General features: G+C 46.7%; 1 protein-coding gene across 1 annotated transcript in view; it reads left to right on the top strand.

The window, feature by feature from the left end:
* Positions 1 to 5,493, top strand: part of LAMB1 (laminin subunit beta 1) — a 373,674-nt gene extending 368,181 nt beyond the window's left edge. Inside the window, exon 33 of the mRNA XM_069629156.1 lies at positions 5,111 to 5,493. Within this exon, the coding sequence (XP_069485257.1) occupies positions 5,111 to 5,247 (137 nt within the window). The 3' untranslated portion in view covers positions 5,248 to 5,493. The remainder of the gene's footprint in view (positions 1 to 5,110) is intronic.
* Positions 5,494 to 21,399: the final 15,906 nt, after the last annotated feature.

The following is a 21,399-nucleotide window of genomic DNA, read 5'->3' as shown; positions in this document are numbered from 1 at the left end:
CAATTATAAGTAGTCAATTTCACTTCACTGCTCTTGGAAACTGTAGTTTATCCAAGGGAAGGTATTTAAACCTTTGGGAAATCTGAAAGACTTCCCTGTGCCACTGCACTGACGGTGCTGTGTGTCACAATATAAAAGGATGATGCCTATGGAGTTTGTCAGACTCCATAACCAAAAGAAACAGAGTTCAAATCACAGAAAATTACATGAGTGGGAAAAGGGCTCACTCTCTCCAGGATGAAAATTAAAAGTCCTAGAGTCCAGAACAAGTGCTGTGGGTCTCTAAGGTAAAGAGGAATTGGCACATTTCTGAGAATTCTACTTAACATCTGACAACCTCAGAATCTACCAAGTGCACTAGTGATATCTAAATGCAATTACTGACCTAGGTGGTGAAGTCACCTCAGGAAGTAGGAAGTGTGTAAGAAGCATCTCTAAAGAGTATCTACTAGCCTTGTATTGATTCTGGAAAAGTATTTTGAAGTATATAGGATTGCTGCATATATTGCCCTTCTTAAAGAATGCTTATTTAAAAACGACTGTTAAATAATTATTTTAACTAAAAACCTAGAGTATAAGTGTTACTTGGCTACTTGTATTGGTGGATTTTATTGCTACAGATCTACAGCTCACATTTACCCCTCTTGAGATACGTCTGGCTGCTCCGTCACACTACTAACATGTTTATTACAGACCTTTACCAATAGTTGAGTTACCCAATACTAAGAGCACAAGGGTTGTGTAGTTTCCCACAGGGTTACTACATCAATTCTTGTCGAACACAATGGAAAAGGGAATTCTCCTGCACTGATAGCCATAGTAACTGATCTGTGCACCCAAAACAGACGAGCTTAGCAAGGAAAGCGAAGCTAAAAAGGCTTCACTTACCTCCAATAGTCATGAAAGGTTCAATACACTGGCAAATAGGCTGCCACATTGATGTCTATGGAGGGAAAGCATTGCACCAGGCTTCTGGGTGCTTTCCACAGGGTTAGGTCAAGTTCGAAAGTAGTGCGTGCGAGGCCAACACTGTGCACTTAAGTAAACTGCATCAGTATGAGGCTCCAAACAAGTTTGGAGACATGCAAAGTGTAGATCATCGTGGATCAAATGTCTTGTTGTGGTGTTTCAACTGTTCCCATGAGCCGGTTTAACTGGCTTCAGTGACCAGATGCAATTCAACAGTGGCAATTAGATTGAATGCACTTGGTAACAGGCAGGAGAGGTCAAGCGACCGTTCGACACCTATCTCTGGTTCGAAAATCATAGATTGCCAAAGGCAGCTTGGTTGAGTCCTGGAGTAGCTAATCAATGACCGAGCAACTGAGGAGGCATGAAAGTGGTTTGAACTGAGAAACAAGTTTAAGGCTGCTCCTTTGCATGCTGAGTTGCTGTAGGAACCTATCCAGGATCTCGGAGGAAAGGTAAGTCCTACTTCTGCCCTCCCCAGTCTGGAAGGTTGCCAGAGAACAGTTGCAGGTGTGCCACTTCCAGGGACCTAGTAGCTGTGCTTCAGAAGCAGGCAGGCTTTCCAACAGCATGCCACTCCAAATGTTCCCCTGAAGTGGGGGTGGGAGGTAAGCTCTTGCTCTAGCTCTTATTTAGAAATACTGATCTTTACCTCTGTGCCAGGGGACTTTGGACAGACTGATACCCAAGCAAGGCTCCACTGAAATTGTTTTCCTTGAGTACAAAGAGGATTCAATTGAGGATTCAAGCAGTCACTCCAAACTGTTGAGTGCACAAAGAGGTGTCCAGGGTGTTCACTCTTACCTCTGACCCATCTGCCGGCTTGTGTCCCTTTTGTGAGTACTTTAACAGGGTCTCCAACGTTGCATTAACTCTTCTAGTATTTTGTCCTAGAGACTGAAAGTATCCTCGGGAACTTTTTCTGTTGTGCTGCCTTGTAAGACTTTGAGCCCTCTCCAAACTGATGTTTGCATATAGTTGCGGATCAGACTTTGAAAGCTTTAGTTTGCCAAGAAAGTGTCTCTGGAACCTTAAGCTCTGCTATAACCAACACTTTTCCTCCCTAAAAGACTTTATCTAATGTGGTTTTGCTAACTAAATACAATGACTGTATATCTTTGTCTTAACCTGAGTGTGCAGTCATACCGATAATACGGTGGAACTGTGCTCGTTCAACTCTATAACAATTGTACCACAAGCAACTATCACTGAAGCAGTGGCCCTTGAAAGGTATTTATAAGTATTCCCAAGTGTGTTGGTTATTTGAACTGAATATATTTCTGATTTCCTCGTGTAAATATAATTTATATATTTTGATATAACTTTATTGGTGCAAGTGTTTCTTTGCACTACTGTACTAACTAGGTTCAGTGTACCTACCTACAGCTCAAATCTTCCTCCTATGATAAGCCTGACTGCTCTGCCAATCTACCAAACTTCCTTGAGTAGTACAAGCTATACTAAAAGCTGGGGACCTGTATACCAAAGGGATAGTTTCATGAAGTCTTACCTCAAGTGGACTTTAGGAAAACTCCCTTAACAGCATTGAAGAGACTTCAGTCGTTATCCCCTTGGTGTGGAATCACATTTGGTAGGCTAGAGCTTCCCTTTGAACAATCGGCCTCCACCAAACCCCTTGGGATGGGGCGTGGGGTCTTGCCCTGTTCCTCTGGGGAGTCGACCAGCATTTGTTAGGCAAAGTGTGCATGCAGTAGTTTCTGGGAACACTACAAACAACTATGACTACAGGTATAGGCAACCCAACCTTTGGTATAAGCTTGTACTACACAGTTTTGGTAGCGTGTTGAGCAGCCAGGCTTATCTCAAGAGGGGTCAATGTGAGCTGTAGGGGAGTTACACAAAGATTCACAGTTACAGGTATTCAAATAAACTCTTACATAAATGAATTGTTTATGCAAGAAACCTTGAGTGCATCAGTCAGTTATAAAGCCTTCATCAGAAGGGAGCAATAGAATAGTAACACAAATATACTTCAATACTTTACACTTTGACTTTCTGAATCAGACAAGACCCTTTGGGGATGGCCCACACACAACCTACACCCACAGGTGACTTCAGTAACAAGGATGCTGGGGACATTAATATCTTGCTGTTGGCATTCAGAACACTCTTAAAAGTTGGTAAAAGGCAAGTGTTATTGGAACAAGAGACCACGAATATTCCTAAGCAGTTAAGTACTTTTAGATATTCTTAGAAGAGTTGTTCAATTCAATAGGCTAAGCCAAAGTCAATGGGCAAAAGTCTTGGATTTGATGAAGCACTTCTGCTTAGTAAATGGAAAAGTCTTTGCAGACGTTCGTAGGAGTCTTTGATGAAAAGATGAATCAAATCTAGGGCCACAAGCTGATTAGACTTGAGTTGTGGAAGTTACAAGCACTTCTACAGTAAGAGACAAGTTCTCTTAGACTTGTTTTACACTACCTTGGTAAAGAAGAAAAAGATGCAGCTGATGACTTTTGTTCCTGTGCAGCTCTGCAGATCTCACTGTTCCTGGGCCTCAGTCGTGGGGACAAGAGGGAGGATGTCGGGGGGACTCCTGCAATGCACTGGACTGTCAAAACCTGCAACCGACATCACTTTCAGTGGCGTTTTCCCATTTCAGCTACCACAAATAGCATCAACGCGGTTCCTGGCTGTCAAGTTGGACTGTCCTTGCTTCTGGGTCCCACACTCTGAGGGGGGGGGGTGAGCGCGGTCAGTCCTGCTTTGTGGGAGTGCAGAGGATCAAGCACAGTGAGATTCGGGCACCTCCCTCTCTTCCTGCCTACCCAAGACACTCTGGAGCCAGAGGCGGGCTTCACTCCTGAATCCCAGCAAAAGCGAAATTAACAGAGACCAAACCTTATTTGGCACACAGAGAAAATCTCTAGAAGGACCTTTCCACAAAGACATGGAGAAAAAAGATGACCGGGGACCCTTTTTTCAAAGATGGCTCTGTGCCATTTTGAAAAAGATGGCTCCCGCGGTTAGCGTTACCGGAGCTGCGAACAGCCGTGGTAAATGCAAACCATGGTAGTTCAAAACCACTTCCACCAGCCATTCTGTGAAGAAAGGGTATCATAAACATTTTACATGAGCATCTAGACACAGGGGATACTAAGTAGCCACTCCAGCACTCTATTATAAGATCATGCTGCTGGGTCTAGCAAGTTACAATTCTAAGTAAAGCCAATTTCACTTTACTGCTCTTGGAAACAGTAGTTTATCCCAGAGAAGGCATTTAAACCTTGGGAAATCTGAAAGACTCCCTGTGTCTCTGCACTGAAGGTGCTGTGTGACACAATGTAAAAGATGACGCCTATGGAGTTTGCCAGACTCGGTAACCAAAAGAAACAGACACAGAAAACAAGTTCATCAAAAGAGCTGGAGGTCTCTAAGGTGGGAGGAATTTAGCACGAAACTAAAAATTCTTCCTAACAGCATTCCCATCAGAGAACAAAGACTACCCTGGGCTAGATTCACCCACTCTTGGGAACTAGTTGATAATTAAAGAACATCAGATCGTTTTGAGAATGCATACCTGCATTTGCTTGGGTTCCACTAGATAAAACCAGATATAGCATCACAGTTATGTTTAACCAACTGCTGCCAGGTCTTGGGGGGATACGGTTACATAGATTTTAGATCAGAGAAAGAGAAGTATCATTGTACATAGTAAAGACCAAACTATCATTGGCTGATGTTTGTTCTGTGTTTCTTTTTTTAACAAATAACATGCAGAAGCAATTTCTCCAGGTTCATATTAAAAGCAGAGTCCTTTTGTATACTTTTTTTTCCGCCGAACAATATCAAAAACCTTGGTGCTGAAGACGTGGCTCTGCAGATTTACACCAAGAAAGTATTGTTTTAAGTTCGGTTTTTGAGTCCGTGAGTTTTTGTTTAAAATTCTACAACCTACAGGTAGCCTTACAGAAAACGTGGCAGCGAAGACGTTAAAATAAATTGCATGAATTGTTGAGTCGTAAACGGAAATAAGAAAAGCAATTACACTCGGGTTAACATTCACATTACGTTTTGCCTGCATCCCTTGATGTAATAGAAATACAATTAGCATTGTTGCTTATTTGTAGTGCCTTTTGCTTTGAAATGCGCTGAGCATGTTTTTCCTTTTTTCCATCAGCTTTGGAGAATTCCTACGAGGAGAATCAGAAAACACTTGAAGAAAAAGCCAAACAGTTAGTGGAACTGGAAGAAACGGTGCGCTCACTCCTGCAGGCTATTAGCCAGAAAGTGGCAATTTACAGCACTTGCTTGTAACGCAGAAATGAAAAAACAAGCCACTGTTGTTGGGACCAAAGGTTTTATGATTGCGTTCATTTAAACGTACTTACCATGTTGAACCCTCAATCCAGTAACTTAAAACCAAAAGGTGTGGTTGCCTTCAAAAAAGAAAATACAAAAAACTATAAAACCATGTCCATAAAACTGTCCAGCCATTTTAGGCCTTTAAGATGTTTTTACTTTTTATGCAATTGGAAATAAAATGCATTGCTTTTTCTACAACTCTGGTTGATGAATGTGTCTTCTTTTGTCTGCCTTGGGTTTATGATCATGCATTTGGTAATTGTTCAACGTATGAGCTATTCGTTTCACCTTTCAAAAAATAAAAAAAGTGGATGTCTTCCTTGACCAAAAATCTGGTTCAACAAATTGGCCATTTAGTTTTCTGCCTTGCTATGTGGTCCACCGAGTGGCATGAGAGTGCTGACCCCCTTTGCATCCCAGTAGCAGAATTATATAACGTCCTGAAAAACGTTTAAAGGAGAAAGTGGTAGCGGAAGTGGATATGTGCTTCTCGCTGAGACCCAGACGTGGGATGTGGTGGCACCAGTGCTTCAGTGACGCCCCTTTTGAGATTTTTTGTAAACAAAAGTCAAAAAAACAGGAGTCTGGAAGTCAGACTGCCATAGATTGCTGTGAGAGGCCTCAGATGTTAACTTAAATATGCTGATGGTATATTTGTTGTCCTTTCACATCTCCCATTGTTCCTCCCAAACTTCTTTACGGCCACATGAAGACTTTCACAAATCCAGTTGCTACTTGTACTTCTTTTTCTTCTCAAATTTAAGACTGGTGGCAAGAGAACTCTCTGCATTCTTGCCTATTTGCTTCTATTTTTTTCGCAAGTTATTTACTCTACATTGTGAGCATGGAAGTATTGACTTCCAAAGTTTTAGGCATGGAGTTTTGACTTTCCCAAAATGTTAGCAAATATTCTGTAGGACCGTTCCAACATATCTGTTGCCTCTTTTCTGCCTGCGAAGTCGACCATCCGAACCCTACCGCATAGGTAAGGTCCGAAGCAAGATGCTGACGTAGGTACGGTTTTTAAATTGGTTTGTTTCAGAACCAAAAGCCAGCCCTATTCGACAAAAGAAAGTCAAAAGCGTGCTAGTCAGGATGTCTAAACATAGTCCTCGGTCCAGAATCCTGCTCATTTATTTATTTTATTGGCTATTTGTAAGGTGCCTATACAACAAATGGTGTTTCAAGGCGCCACAAGACAAAAAGAGGGGATTTGGGGGGGCAAGAGCAAAAGATAACGGCCCTACTAGGCCTTGTGATATTCAGATTGTGCAAGAAGTGGAGGGGGTGGGGAGGTGCGGGGGAATGCGAAGTACTAGGAAGGGAAGTGCAGGGTAAAGAGGGAGAGAGAACAAGTGAAAAGAGGTGGGGGGAGAAGGCCGCAGGGGCTAGACAAGTTCTATGGGGAGGGCAGGATTGCAAGTGCCAGGGATTGCATGAGATTCAGGGTGCGAGGGTCTCCATGCTAAGTGTGAGGAGGGGGGGGAAGTGGGCTGGGGGCCTGGTGCCCTGTAGAACCGAGGGAACCAGGCAGACAGTCATTGTGGCAGATGGGGGAGAGAGATGGAACAAGAGAAAAGGAGGGTTTTTAGGAGCTTTCGGAACTTGGAGATATGGCTCAAGCCTGAGAGGGACAGGGAGACCATTCCAGAGGAAGACTCTTCCGCAGGAGAGAGATCTACCCCCACTCTCTGCTTAGAGAAGCGTCTTCTCTACAGGGAGTTGGAGCTAGAAGACCGAAGGACTCTAGCAGGGAGGTATTAAGGGAGAGAGAGTGGGATGTAGCGGTGCCCCAGACCCCAGAAAGCCTTTTGAGCCCGTGGAGAGATATCCGGCTGGAGAGAGGCTTGAGGCCAAGGATAAGTCGTGCAGTCCTGTTCTTGATTCGCTGAAGGGGGTGAAGGGAGGGTAAAGGAAGATTGAGGGAGAGAATGTTGCAGTAGTTCAGCTTAGAGGACCAGAGCTCTGGAGACATTGAGTTTTGAATGGATTGTCTCCTCCAACATATTCCACTTCTTTGACATATAATGTCCACAGCTGTGTACTTTGGAAACTTTTTCGGAAGAGGGCGTCCAGCGTCGATGGCGTCAGGTCGATGTCCCTTGAAGGCGTCCGTCGAGGGCAACATCACCGGATGTTATAAATGGGACGCATAGCGCCCGTAGCCTCAGTTCTGTTTTTTCCACAAACGCGTTTGCTTCAGAGACTCTGCGCGCTTCGTGTATTCCTCGTGAATGTCTTTTTCTTCAACCCCTCTGGCTTTAAGACTTGCCAGGACTGCAAGTCTAAAATGTTGATTACGGACCCGCATCACATTTGTTTGTGGTGCCTGGGCGAGAGTCATGACACCGACGACTGTTCAAATGCCAGTCGCTGACTGCTAAGGCCTTGCGGGTGTGTAAGGGGAAGCTCCACGTAGGTAGGGGTTCTAAACCCAGTACGTCCCATAAAGCTTCTAAGGGGATGTCCACCAACGATTCTAGGGGCCACTCTTTGCGTAGGAAGGAGTCTCGAGTATCTCTGTCTCAGAGTGGTTCCCGCCATTTGTGCTCCTCGTCTCGGCATTCCAGGCAGCGCCGTCACCGGTCGCCTTCCCTGTCCTCCTTGGAGGATGGAGCAGTGAGGAAAGGGGCTTGTCCTACTAAGTCCTCGACCCCGGAGGAATGGGCAGCTTTAGAGCGCAGATGCTAGGGATTTTCCAATCCCAGGGCACAGTTCCTTCCACGTTGAAAGAGAAAACCCTCCTTTTCCTCCGGCACCAGACTGAAGAGCTTGGAAGGAGCCAATTTCATCTGGTGACGAAGCCCTGGCGGGAGGCTCATCAGTATGCAAAGGTTACCGGTCAGCACGAACATAATCCTCACTCATCAGTATGAGTAGTCGTGGTATCCATGTTGGTACCAGTGTCTGTGCATACTGGCTCTTCCTCTAATGGAGTCAAAGAACTTAAGTCCAGATCCAGATGAGACAGGCACCCTACAGGACCCCTACATGGTTATGAGTAGAAATCTTCACACGGGTCATCCTCCGAACTGGTATAGTCGCAAGGAGATTTTCTCAGCTACCCCACAGGAGCTAAAGGAGACACCCTTGCTGGTCTTGGCAGGAAGTCCGACAGGTGCAGTAACTCCCTCACCCTACCTGAGTCTTTCGGGAAGGAAACCATGATGGGGATCTGCAGAATGGGTGCCGACGAGGTAGTGGTCAGTATCGCTGAATGAAGACTTGGAGGCAAAGAGTCCCTTGGTGTTGTCATCGTGGTGAAGGTTGAAACAAGTCGCTGCCAAACTTTTTTTGAAAGGACGGCTGATTTAGCCGACGGGGGTTCGGGGGTGGGGTTAATCGATGACTGGTTGCTGGAGGCCTATGTCTCTGATGGTGATGAAGACTAGGGAGACACTGATGGGCCTCACGCATGTCTGTCCTACTTGTCCTTTGAATAAGACTTGTGCTTAGAAGGGGTTAGGGACTTCCTGTAGACAGAGGGAACCCATCATCACGTAGGGCTAACCATTGACGCAGCAGGCGACTGGGACTGACCCCTTCCTGTACCCGAATCCTACATCTGCAAGGACCTTCAAATGAGAAGATAAGCGTGGTGTTTCGCCTATTTATGGTTGCATAGCTTGCCATAACTGGAACATTTCTTTGGCTGTTCAATTTTATCTTGCAACCAGAAAGTCCCTTTAACAAAGACTGTTTCAATGAATTTCATAGGTGTTTGCCAGTGCAACCTAATTTACCAGCAACTTCATAATTTCTCTTTACAGAGTAAAAGCTTAAACATCATTCTCTGCTGCCATATAATAGTTACAATGTCTGGATAGTATGGCAAGTGTGTGTGTGTACGTACCTGGGGACAGGTGGCATCAATATTACCCAAAATCACAGGGGGACACAATATTCTATTTTTGTTTATTAGAAAAATTATACATAGAGTAACAATGCAAACAATCAATACAACCAGCTTTTATATTTTTACTTTAGAAAGTGTAATACAGTTTTTAAAATAAGTTATAGATAGATTGTACCAAATGGTGTCCAGTGATGTTAGCGAATAAAAAACTGAGTATGACTTTAATAATGAAACAATAACAAAAAATATCACATTTTTTATTATGGGGGTGGGGTAAGGGGTTAAAACTGGTGGGGAGGGGTTAGGGTGGGTTTAAAAGTATAGTGGAAGAGGGTTATAAAGGTTTCGTTGTAAAATCATTCTGTGTAATTTAATTCTGTAAAATCACATAGAACCGTACCAAACATTGAAGAAAACTGTATACCCTGTATTCACTTCAACAGTTGACGGACACTGAAGCACAACAATGGTTGCAGTGAGAAAGATGTTTCAAAGGGATTGGTTCCTCCGATGCATTCCACATCTATGACAGGTAATCGCCACAGCTGTGCTGCTTTGGAAAATGTTCTGCGTCCTGTGTCAATATGCCCCTTCGAGGACCTCCTCCATCCGCTGATGTCCCGATGTTATATGTAGGACGCACGACGCCCGTAGCCTCGGTCTGTTTTTTCCGCGAACATGTTCGCTTCGGAGATCTCGGCATCTCGGCGTGCCTCGGTTCTTCTGAGTTATTCTATCGGTTCTTTGAAATGTGTTTTTTGAGAAGATATCATGTCTTTGTCTTCTTGTACCCCGCGGCTGGGTTTCAAGAAGTGTTGGGACTGTGGTTCCAAGATGTCGCTGACGGACCCACTTGACTCCTGCCTCGGTGAGGACCATGCAGCGGATAATTGTGACGATTGCCAGTCATTGACATCGAAGGCCTTGCGGGAGCGGAAGAAGCAGCTTTCTGTCGGTAGGGTGTCCAAGCCCCAAAAGTTGAAATACGCTAGTCTTTTGACCGACGATTCGAGAGGCGACTGTCGTCTGCGTAAGTCCAGGGGGTCTCGGTCCTGGAGTGGGTCCCGCCATTCCTCTGCCTCTTCGAGGCACTCGTGGAAGCGCTGTCATCGGTCGCCTTCCCCGTCCGAGGACTCCGCCCGTCAGCGGGTTGCTTGTCCCAGCAAGCATTCTTCTCCTGTGGAATGGGATGCATTTCGTACGGCGATGATGGTGATTTTCCAATCGCAGGGCTCCGTTCCGTCTGTGCCATTCGAAAGAAGCTGGCAGGGAACGTGCTAGGGTCGCCGCTCGCACATCTTCGGGCTCGGGTGGTCCGTGTGATCATCAGGAGCCTTAGAGGTCCCGATCAGACAAGGTGGATCGCTCTAGCCATGCCCGCTCCAGGTCCCGGTCCTCGACGCCGTTGGAGCCTGTGAGGTCTTCAAAGAAGAGGTCGACGCTGTCGGCGCCATGTCTGTCGAGGGACTCACTTGAGGCTCCACCTCCGAGGAAGTCATCGATGCCATCGCCACAGAGGCTAAAGGACACGTTCGGGGCACCGTCCTCAAGGTCTTTGTCGAAGCCATCGGCGCCACGCTCGATGTCGAAGACGATTTTCTCTGCCTTTTTTTTTGGAGGCTTTACCGGAGGTACCCCGTGCTTTGGTGGAAACTCTGAGGAAGGCCCCGAAGAAGTCGGTAAAACCTGTATTTGAGCCTTTTTCTGTGCCCTCATCCAGGGATTTGTTCCAGCCTCTGGATTACATCTCTGAGGTGGATGAAGAGTCTGAGGAAGGTTTGGTGCCTGCTGAGGTTCCTGATGACTTGTTATCTGGTCATAGCCAGTTGGAAGACCTGCATCCGTCTTTGCACGATGCCAGTGGTCTTGATACCTCCCTGGAGGTTGGGTTTGGCAGGCCTGAGCCTGGTACGCATGCTGAATCTTCGTACAGGCGACTCATGTCGAGGGTGACTGAGTACTTGGGGTGGTCTGCGCCTCCAGTGGATTTTCTGCAGGATGACCTGACCGATATCTTTGACCAAGGTCCACCCACTGACCCGGTGCTGCCATTTCATATGGCTTTACAGAGCAGGGTGGCAGCAGCTTGGACTGCTCCGGAGAGTCTCCCGGCAGTGAGCAAGTCGTTGCCGAAAAAATACCGTCCGGCCAGTAGCGACCCCTGCTACTTGACGACGCACCCCACTCCGGAGAGTTTGGTGGTGCAGGCGGCTACGGCCCTGGCAAAGCAGGTGTCATACCCTACCATCCCTCCTGATAGGGACAACAAACGTTTTGATGGCTGGGCAAAGAAAGTGTTTTCTTCAGGGGGTATGGCTTTAGAGGCAGTCAAATCCGTGTGTGCCTTAGCATGTTTCATTCACTCTGTGGAATTGCGTGTCTTTGGCGGCTGAACATATTCCCGAAGGGGAGGAACGGGATGGTTTTCTTGCCCTCGTTCAGGATGGCAAGGATGCCATGTGTGAATCTTTTCAGTCGGGTCTGGACATGGCAGACTGTGTCAGCTGGTCCATGGTGGCGAGCAACGTAATGTACAGATTTGTGTGGTTGCGGAAGTCGTGGTTTGCTCCTGACGTACAGGCCCGGCTTCTCAACATGCCCTTTGATGGTGTCCATCTTTTTGGCAGCAAGGCTGACAAGAGCCTTGAGAGGTTGCAGACCTCGAAGGCTGCAGCAAAGTCGTTGAGCGCTGCAGTTCGCCAACCTCTGCCTTTTCGTCCTAAGGGACAGCAATGGAGGGGAGGTTCCTTTCGGTACTACTCGTCTTTTGGTAGATCGAGGGGAGCAGCCAGTCAAAGGGGCTAACGTAGGAGTACCAGACGTGGAAAACAAGTGTACTCGAGGTGCCAAAGACACTCAAGCAGTTGCCTCTTTGCCCTCAGGCACTGCCGCAGCCGTTTCAGCTCAGTCATGAGGTCATGTCCCATGGTTCGCCAGTTGGGGGAAGGCTGGTGCAGCATCTTGTAGAATGGCGTGCCATTGCTTCAGATGTGTGGGTTCTGGAGATCATAGCCCACGGCTACTGTCTTCCTTTCCGGCAGAGGCCTCACGACAATCCACCAGGGAATCTCTCTTTGAAGAGTCTGGATCTGCTCCTTGCGCAGGAAATGAAATCCCTGCTGGAGAAAGGCGCAATAGAACTGGTGCCTGTAGCGGAGAGGAACAAGGGATGGTATTCCCCATATTTTTTGATCCTGAAGAAAGACAGGGGATTGAGACCCATCATGGACTCGCGTGGTTTCAACAAGCTCCTCAGGAAGGAAAAGTTCAAGATGGTTACTCTCTCAAGTCCTCCAGGCCCTTCAACTTCAGGACTGGTTGGTGTCTCTAGACCTCAAGGATGCTTGCTTTCATGTACCTGAGGTTTGCGGTTGGCGACTCGCACTTTCAGTTTCGGGTCCTGCCGTTCGGCTTGACCTCCACCTCAAGGGTCTTCACCAAGCTCATGGTGGTGGTGGCAGCGTATCTCGGGAAAGGGGGGGGATTCATGTCTACCCCTACCTGGACGATTGGTTGATCAGGGCACACTCTCCCGAGCAAGTCCTGGATCATCTGTCAGTCACCTGTCACTCCCTTCACAGGCTGGGCTTCTCCCCCAACTTGAAGTCCCACTTGACACCTACCCCACAGCTCCAGTACATCGGAGTAGTGCTCGACACGTCCCGTGGCTGTATTTCCCTCCCCAGGTGAGGGCTCATCACATTCTACAGATGGTGAACAAGTTTCAACATCCCCAGTGTCTCCTGGCGTTCGAGTTCTTGAGGGTACTCCGCCTCATGGCATCCTGCATTCTCCTGGTGCCAGAGGCCAGGCTGCGGATGAGATCTCTGCAGTGGGCTCTCAAGATACAGTGGTCACAGTCCTCTGGCAGGATGTCAGATCCCGTTCAGGTGCCACCCTCGGTCACCCAGGATCTTCTGTGGTTGGCCGAAAGCAATCTGATGAAGGGGGGCTCCATTTTTGCCGACCCTGGCCAGAGATGACGATCGTGACCGATGCATCCCTCACGGGATGGGTCGCTCATGCCAACGAGTTGACAGTCAATGGTCGTTGGTCTCCGTCGGAGTCCAGACTCCATATCAATCTGTTGGAGCTGAGGGCCGTCAGGCTAGCCCTGAAGGCATTTCTGCCGTCTGTGTGGGTGAAGACTCTCCTGATTCTGATGGACAAAACAGTGGCCATGCACTACCTCAACGAAGAGGGGGAGGGGCAGGGTCTCTCCCTCTGTGCAGAGAGGCGATGCAGCTCTGGTTCTGGGCCATCCAGCAGGAAGTTCTGATCTTGGCAGTTCATCTGGCCGGAGACGAAAACACGGCGACGGACACTCTGAGCAGGCAGAGCATGGTCTCTCATGATTGGGAGCTGGCTCAGGAGATTCTCCTGGAAATCTTTGCCCTTTGGGGGACCCCACAAGTGGATCTCTTCGCCTCCAGTGTCAACCGGAAGTGCGAAAGATTCTGCTCGCGGGGATTTCCTTCAAGAGGAGCCTTAGGGGACGCGTTCGTAGTAGAGTGGTCCTTCCCACTGCTGTACGATTTTCCTCCAGTCCCCGTCATTCCGCAAGTGCTGCAGAGATTACATAGGTTCGGTTCCGAAATGAATCTCATTGCTCTGGCATGGGCCTGGAGAACGTGGTACCCGGACCTCCTCGACCTCATCTGCCCTCCATGCCGTCTTCTCTACCGAGACGATCTGCTCTCACGGGAGGGGGGGGGGGCGGGTCAGGTTCTCCATCCAGAGGTCAAGTCCCTCAACCTTCATGCTTGGCTTCTGAAAGGTTGAGGTATAAGGATTGGGATCTCCCTGAAGACGTGATGGAGGTGTTGCTTTCAGCCAGAAGGCCGGCAACAAAGTCCCTGTACCGTTGGAAAAAGTTCTGCGACTGGTGCAGGGTTAATGTGGATCCTTTTTCATGTGCCATTCCTGTGGTTCTGTCTTTTTTGCTTTTGTTAGCCCACAAGGCCCTGCAAGTGGGTACCATTAAGGGTTACCTGGCGGCGCTGTCCATATTTAAGCGCTCGTCTGAGGAGTGTTATTTTAAAATTCCTTTGATTTCTCAGTTTCTGAAAGGGCTCACTAATGTGTTCCCACCGTCACCTTTCCAGGTGCCCGGTTGGGATTTGAACCTGGTTCTAAAATTCCTCATGGGAGCTCCGTTTGAGCCTTTACATTCTTGCCCTTTGAGACTGTTGACCTTGAAAACTGTATTTTTGGTTGTGGTGCCTTCCGCTCGCAGAGTGAGTGAGTTGCAGGCACTTTCCGTTAAGCCACACTTCACTGTGTTCCATAAGGACAGGGTTGTCCTTAGGGTTCGTCCTTCTTTTCTTCCGAAAGTTGTGTCGAATTTCATTTAAGCCAGGTCATTCTTCCGGCGTTCTACCCTCCTCCGCATCCTGGTAAGGAAGAGGAGAGGCTCCATAGGTTGGATCCTAGGAGAGCTTTAAGTTTCTACATCTCACACATGTCCCGGGTCAGAGTGGGCGATCAACTCTTTGTAGGATACACTGGAAGGCGTTTGGGACAAGCTGTTACTAAACCGACTTTGTCTAGATGGATTAGCTTGACAATTTCTGAATGTTACCGCTTGGCGGGTAAGGACCCTCCGGTAGGCTTACGGGCCCATTCTACTAGAGGTGTGGCTGCCTCTACTGCCCTGCAGAGGGGTGTTCCCATTCGTAACATTTGTGAAGCAGCCACATGGGCCTCTGTCCATACTTTTGTTAAACACCACTCCTTGGATTCTATCCATGGGCAAGATTGGGCCTTTGGCAAGGCGGTCCTCTATTCTGCAATTTAATTGGGCATTCTAAAATTCAAAATTCTTTTCCCACCTCCTAACGTTGGTACTGCTTTGGGAGTCTGTCATAGATGTGGAATACGTTGGAGGAACCAATCCCTTCGAAGAACAAGTTACTTTCTTACCTGGTAATGTTCTTTCGATGGGATGTTCCGACGACGTATTAAACTTCGCTCCCGCCCTACCCGCCCCTTTACAGAATTTCTTATGCGATTGCAGCTTTCGTTTCTGCAAGGCTTTCTGTAGTCATTCTGGCAGAAGATTGGTGCCACACGTTCTGGGGAAAAAACGACAACTGAGGCTACGGGTGTCGTGCGTCCTACATATAACATCGGGTGACGTCAGCCGTCAGAGGAGGCCCTCGAAGGGGCGTATCGACGCAGAAAATTTTTCCGAAGCAGCACAGCTGCAGTGATTACCTGTCATAGATGTGGAATATGTCGGTGGAACATCCCATCGAAAGAACGTTACCAGGTAAGAAAGTAACTTGTTCTTTAAAAACCTTTGTAAGTAAACAGTATATTTTCATTTATAATAGTTATACGTCTAAAAATATATGTATATAAAACACTGAGGTATGTTTCCATACTCAACTGATGCAATTTATCAGTGTTAGGTTGCCCTCTGCTGTTGAACGGCAAAGTGCACCTCTATCGCAAACATTATGAATAATTTTAAGTTACTTCTTTCCAACCCCACTTCTGTTTGCACAGAGCACAGCAGTTCCAGTGCCAATGGTAAAAGCGCCTATACACAGGCAAGTGTTTCAAAGCGCTCAAGGAGAGTGGGAACATGGGGGGGGGGGGGGGACAATGGTCGCTCAGAGCCCTTGAAATTCTTAGACAATAAGTCTGCATAGGCAGAGTAAGTGCATATAATACATTAACAGTTGAGGCACAGCAAATAGGCCTGAATGACGATTCTGCAGTTTTTACTAAGTGTGTTTAGGGGTGAAGACAAGGGAGAACAGATGCTTTAGGCGCAGTGCATTCCGAACGTGCAAGTGCACAGACGGTCACAGGGAGGGGGAGGTCCAAGTGCAACCAGCCGGTGGAGACTGGGGAAAGTACAGAGTCACTCTGTAGGGGTAATCTCCCTTGCAGTAAGGGTGGGTGGGGTGTAGGGCCCTGAGGCAAGTGAGAGATAGTGCTGGTGGGGGTGCCAGGGACCTGTGAGAATCGGAGGTACACCAGGCGGCCAGTCAGAAAAGCTGTAGGGAAGAGGAGGTAGAGTGGGAAGGAGCAGAGAGCTAGGTTAGCAGGGAAGAGGGAGAGAAGGAAGAGGGAAGGTATTGAAGAGGTTCCAGAATTTAAGAAGATCAGGCTCATGACAGAGGGCGGCTGAATGAACAGTTAATCACTGGCTCAACGTTTCAGTCTCTAAAGAGTGAAACACTGTAGGACGAATGTCTCCTCAAGAACTAAAACAAAGTAGGTGCTGCAGTTGTGCTACTACGCAATCTTATGCCATCATGGGGACTCTGCAATGGAACAAGGTTGACAATTACGCGTCTACAAAGACACATCATAGAGGCCAGTGTAATCGATGGATTAAACTTAGATACTGTTCTTATACCGCACTTGCCTCTCATTCCATCTGATACAAATATGCCTTTCAAATTCAAGACAGTTTCCTATACTTTTAGCCTTTTCAATTACCATTTATAAGTCACAGGGACCTACGCCACCTTCCTGGAAGTGATTGGTGGTAATTCCCATATATTTAAAGGCGGACATTATTGACCCTATGAATTACCGACGAATATTGGCCTTTAAGATATGCTAGAACAGGGTATGTTACACTGAACAGCTAGTGATATAACTAAATATAAACCCTGTGTATTGTAATAGAAAGGGAAAGCACTCTGGAATGGTTAGAATAATACTTCCCCAAAGAATATATAAATGAACAAGAAAAACCTACTAATGGTGCATTATTTTGTATTTTATAGAAAATAATACAGTTCTGTTACTTATAAATGAACTATTTACTCAATGTTTTGCATATCTTTTCTACTTCACAATCTAGAACACGAACAACCCAATCAAAATCATGAGGGGGAAAAAATACATTTTGAAGCTAGATTGGAGAATATAGAAAATCAAATTGACCAGTTATGTATTAATTCAAATCAAACATCAAATTGCTGAACTGTGCACACATGTTAAAAATCATGATTAGAGATATTGATTTGTATTGCCCTACATGTACCTGTGACCCTTTCTCCATCTATCACCCCAATCATTCCAAGAGGACATTACAGATGAACAGTTCAATGAGATTGCTATGCCCAATTCACCCAATCATGAACATATACCACAGCAAAATCACCCTATTTTTTGTTGCCCACAGTGATTCACCCTCCATATCATAATGTACATCAGTTTAAATGTGATGACATTTGTATTTATTTTAAAACCACAATTTGAAGTCTGTGGACGATATCCATGTTCATGTCTGGCACCATCATGTGTAATGATGCCACATGGAATGCTGACATTCGCCAACAGACCTCCACCTAGACAGTGATGCACTTTATTAGTTTGCGAATGTCAGAGCTTGTCCGCTGTCCGGATAGGGAGCCGAAAGACATCAGACAGCCGTGCAACAATGAACTTGTCCGCAACAGCATGATATACTTTTAATTTGTTTGCAAACGTCGGAGAGCAGCTGCGGTCGTCGCAATGCACCGATGTGACCTTACACTAGTGCACTAATGTCCACGAATATTGTGATGTGGTCGCAGACGGCCACAAACGTCATGACGTGATTGCACCCATGAAACATGACATGTCCGCAGTCTATGTCCTTGCTTCGCTGACATTTTAAAATTCAATGTGCAACCACCCAACCAACTCACAGTTGAAACTTTACCCTTCCACAACTTCTGCGAACATATTACAATGCCCTTTTTGGCCTCCAAGTTTGGTTCACAGGAGGAAAAACTGCGAACGGTTTCTCCAGGGGCCCCCCACCCATTGTTTTTATACCTCTTGAGAGCTGTTAACCACAGCTAAAACCTGTGGCCAATGGCAGATGACGTGGCCATCCCTCCCCCTCAGGGGCTCCCACAACGACCTGAATGACCTAGAGAAGGAGCTGGGGAGCTGCAGGAGGAAGATGAGGATAAAGACCCAGTGGAAGAGGTACCTTCCTAGTCCGGTGGTCAGAGAGTGTCTTGGGTGTGGCCTTTTTTTTACCACTGTTGTGGGAGTGCCAAAGTCTCAGGCTGCACTGAGTTTGGAGTCGAATTCAGTCGTGGCCAGAAGAGGCAGTACTCCTTTGGGGCCACCTGGATGCATCGCCACACCCAAACCGTTCACCAGACTGCCCTCAGAAAGACTGTTCCTTTCACAGGATGTAGAAGCTCCTCTTCTATTGTGCCCTCAACTCCAACTCCTGTCAACACTTTTTCTGCATCACTGGCTATACAGGAGGCAGTTCATCCCTACCTTTAGAGACAACTGTCTTTTGTGTATACTGTGATGCACTCATATACAGGGGGAGCAATTCTGAGCACCTTGCCGTGAAGCACCATGAAAGGAATTGCCTGCTACCTTAGTTTTATCACCAGTTCTCAACATCTTCCCTACTTGTCCCCTCCATTACAGTGGTTGGTGCCCCTCCCCCTGCCAAAAAATGAGACAAAAACAGAAACAAATAAAAAGGAGAAATGACTTACTGTAATGTTCTTTCTATGAACACTATCAATCAGGACCGGCCCCCTTCATTCCGTCAGCGCCGATTACGAGGTTCCCTTTGCATGACTCGGAACAGATGGCTGGTAAAACCAGGCGTCCTTTCCGGGTCCCGCGAGGGGAAGAGGGAGGTAATAAAGGGCCAGATGTAATCAGTAGAGCCCTATGGGGGCTCTACTGGGAATGGTTCCTGCAAGGAGGAATTACCGGTTCCTCCTCCTCATATGTCGGAATGACCCAGTAAGTCCCCATTGCAGGAACCCGGTATGGAGGCAGCCATGGTGCTAATAGCAACATGGCTACCTCCAAACTGGGGGGGGGGGGGGGGGGGGTACACGCACGTCACGACAACCCGTACATCAGTTCCCCACCTTTTCTTTTTCCCCCCTGTGCTCAACCGCTGCAGAGGGAAATAGCGAGGGACAAAGGTCAAACAGCCAATATGAAGTTAATGAACAGGTATCCCAACAGGATACAAACTTGGTGGAAAACTTCCACAATAGCAAGAATGACCCTTTATTTTTTTAAGATTGAGAAAGAAATGCAGCTTGCTAGACATAAAACGGTCAGTACAGGACAATCAGGCGTCTACTCACCAAGACAGGTGCTCACCAACTGCCACCACTTTCTGAGTGGGGATGGATGGGAGGGGAGAGGAAGAATCTGCACGAGAAGAATCCATAGAACGAACATTACAGTAAGTAATGTATCCTTCAATGGATTGCCTTTCTCCCGCAGATTCCTCATCTGATAGACTCCTCAAGCAGTGAAAACAATGGAGGAGGGCAGAAAGATCAAATTAACAGGTTTTGCTGCCCTGTGAAAGCGTGCGTCTGCCCCACAGGCGACGTCCAGACGGTAGTGCTTTGTAAAAGTATGGAGTGGGGACCAAGTTGCTGCTTGGCAATGTCCCTAACTGGGACCCCACCCCACTTTGCAAGGTTGTAGATGCAGATACCCATATGATCGAGTGTGCCCGATGCCAGGAGGCAGTTCCCTGCCTGCAGACAGATAACATTCTGCAATGCATAAGGTGATCCATCAGCACAACATCTGCTTATTCACAGCTAGACCTGTCCAGGCTATAGAGTAGGCCACAAATAATTGATGAGTCTTCCAGAATTCTGACGTCCTTACGACATAAAACTGAAGGCCCTTTTGGGATCCAACTGATAGAAGCACTCCCCTTTCTTAGAACGGTGCAGAGGTGGGTAAAATACTCCACTGATCTGTTCACCTTGCACACCTGTTTTGGGTTGTTCCAAAATTTAAGAAAACACTTAATAGCACAACACTGCTTTTGATGATTTTAAGGTGCAGGGGAGATAACAATGAACCCTGGCATCTGGGTTGTGAAATATACGTGAACAAGATAAGTTCCTGATGGAGGAACTCCCGTCCCCTGCACACTATCATAAGCTCATAGATGAGCTAAACATTTAGGGAGGTTTTAGAAGTAAATTTCAATTCATACATTCAATTGTGATTGCTGGCATACAAGCATATTGTGGTTTCCAATGATTGATCTCACAAATGAGGATATTTCTTCAAAGGTATTTTTATTGTTCAAAGGTTCATAGAAGGCCCAACGCGTTTTGAGACAAACATCTCTTCTTCAGGGGTATATTCAACATTATGCAACACATCTATAGGAAATTAAAAAAAAAACATAATTACATTTATAGTAGAGTACTTTTTGTTTCTGTTAGCATATATATTGGTAACCTTTTTATGTTAAAAAAAGGGAGAATAGAAAAAAAGCAGTTCTTGTGATATCATGTACAACTTTCTTGTCATTCTAATGATTGTAACTTATTTTTTTCAACATTGACTCTGGTACTCCCAAATGGAATATACAATGCACTTGTCTAAGCTTGATGCGGTCTAAAGTAGACCGTTAGTCTAAAAACCAAAATGCAATCATCAAACAAAATGTCATGGATAATCTGTTGGTACTGTATCATAGTTGGTCAAGGGAATATTCACATGCGAGTAAAAGACTGCCAGGTCTATGGCTTGAGAAAGGTGAAACTCAAACCACCTTCGGCAGGAACCCCAGCCTACTTTAAGTGAGACCTTCTCACGAAAGAACTGCAAAAACAGAGGTTTACAATATTGGACCTTTTAATTCCCTGGCCCACCTAGCGAAAATAATGGCAACCAAGACGGCTGTCTCTAGAGTAAGCAGCCACAAATAACAGTGCATCAGCTCAAAAGGAGACGCCATCAGGTAAATCAAAACCAGATTTAGATCCCAATCTGGTAAAACGAAGGGAGTTGGCGGAAATGTATTCACAAGGCCTTTGTGGAATTGGGCCATAAGCAGGTTCGTAAAAAAGGGGAACTTTGATCCAGGGACCTCTTGAACACAGACAAGGCCACCAAATATCCTTTGACTGTGGTGACCTGAAGGCCTGCTGAGGCCAGTGAAAGAAGGAACTCCAGCACTGTAGTGGTGGGGCAAGAGATGGGGTGAATCTCGTTCCATGAACAGTGCCTCAAATCTTCTTCACCTGCACTCATACAGGGATCCAGTAGATGATCTGCATGCAGCCAGCAACACCTCAAGCACCTCCTCAGAGAGGTCCTAGTCATCGGATCCCATCCTCTCAAGAGCCACACATGTAGGTTGAGGTATTCAGGGTTCAGATGAAGCACCCAACCTTCTGACTGGGTTAGGAGATCCAGGCGATGAGGTAACCAGAGAGGTGGGCAGATGGTCAGATCCAGAAGGTACCATGTACTCCCCGCCC

This window comes from Ambystoma mexicanum, chromosome 12 (genome assembly GCF_040938575.1).
Source record: "Ambystoma mexicanum isolate Mex_15411 chromosome 12, UKY_AmexF1_1, whole genome shotgun sequence".
NCBI classification, from domain to species: Eukaryota; Metazoa; Chordata; class Amphibia; order Caudata; family Ambystomatidae; genus Ambystoma; species Ambystoma mexicanum.
This window is presented reverse-complemented; position numbering and strand designations above follow the sequence as displayed.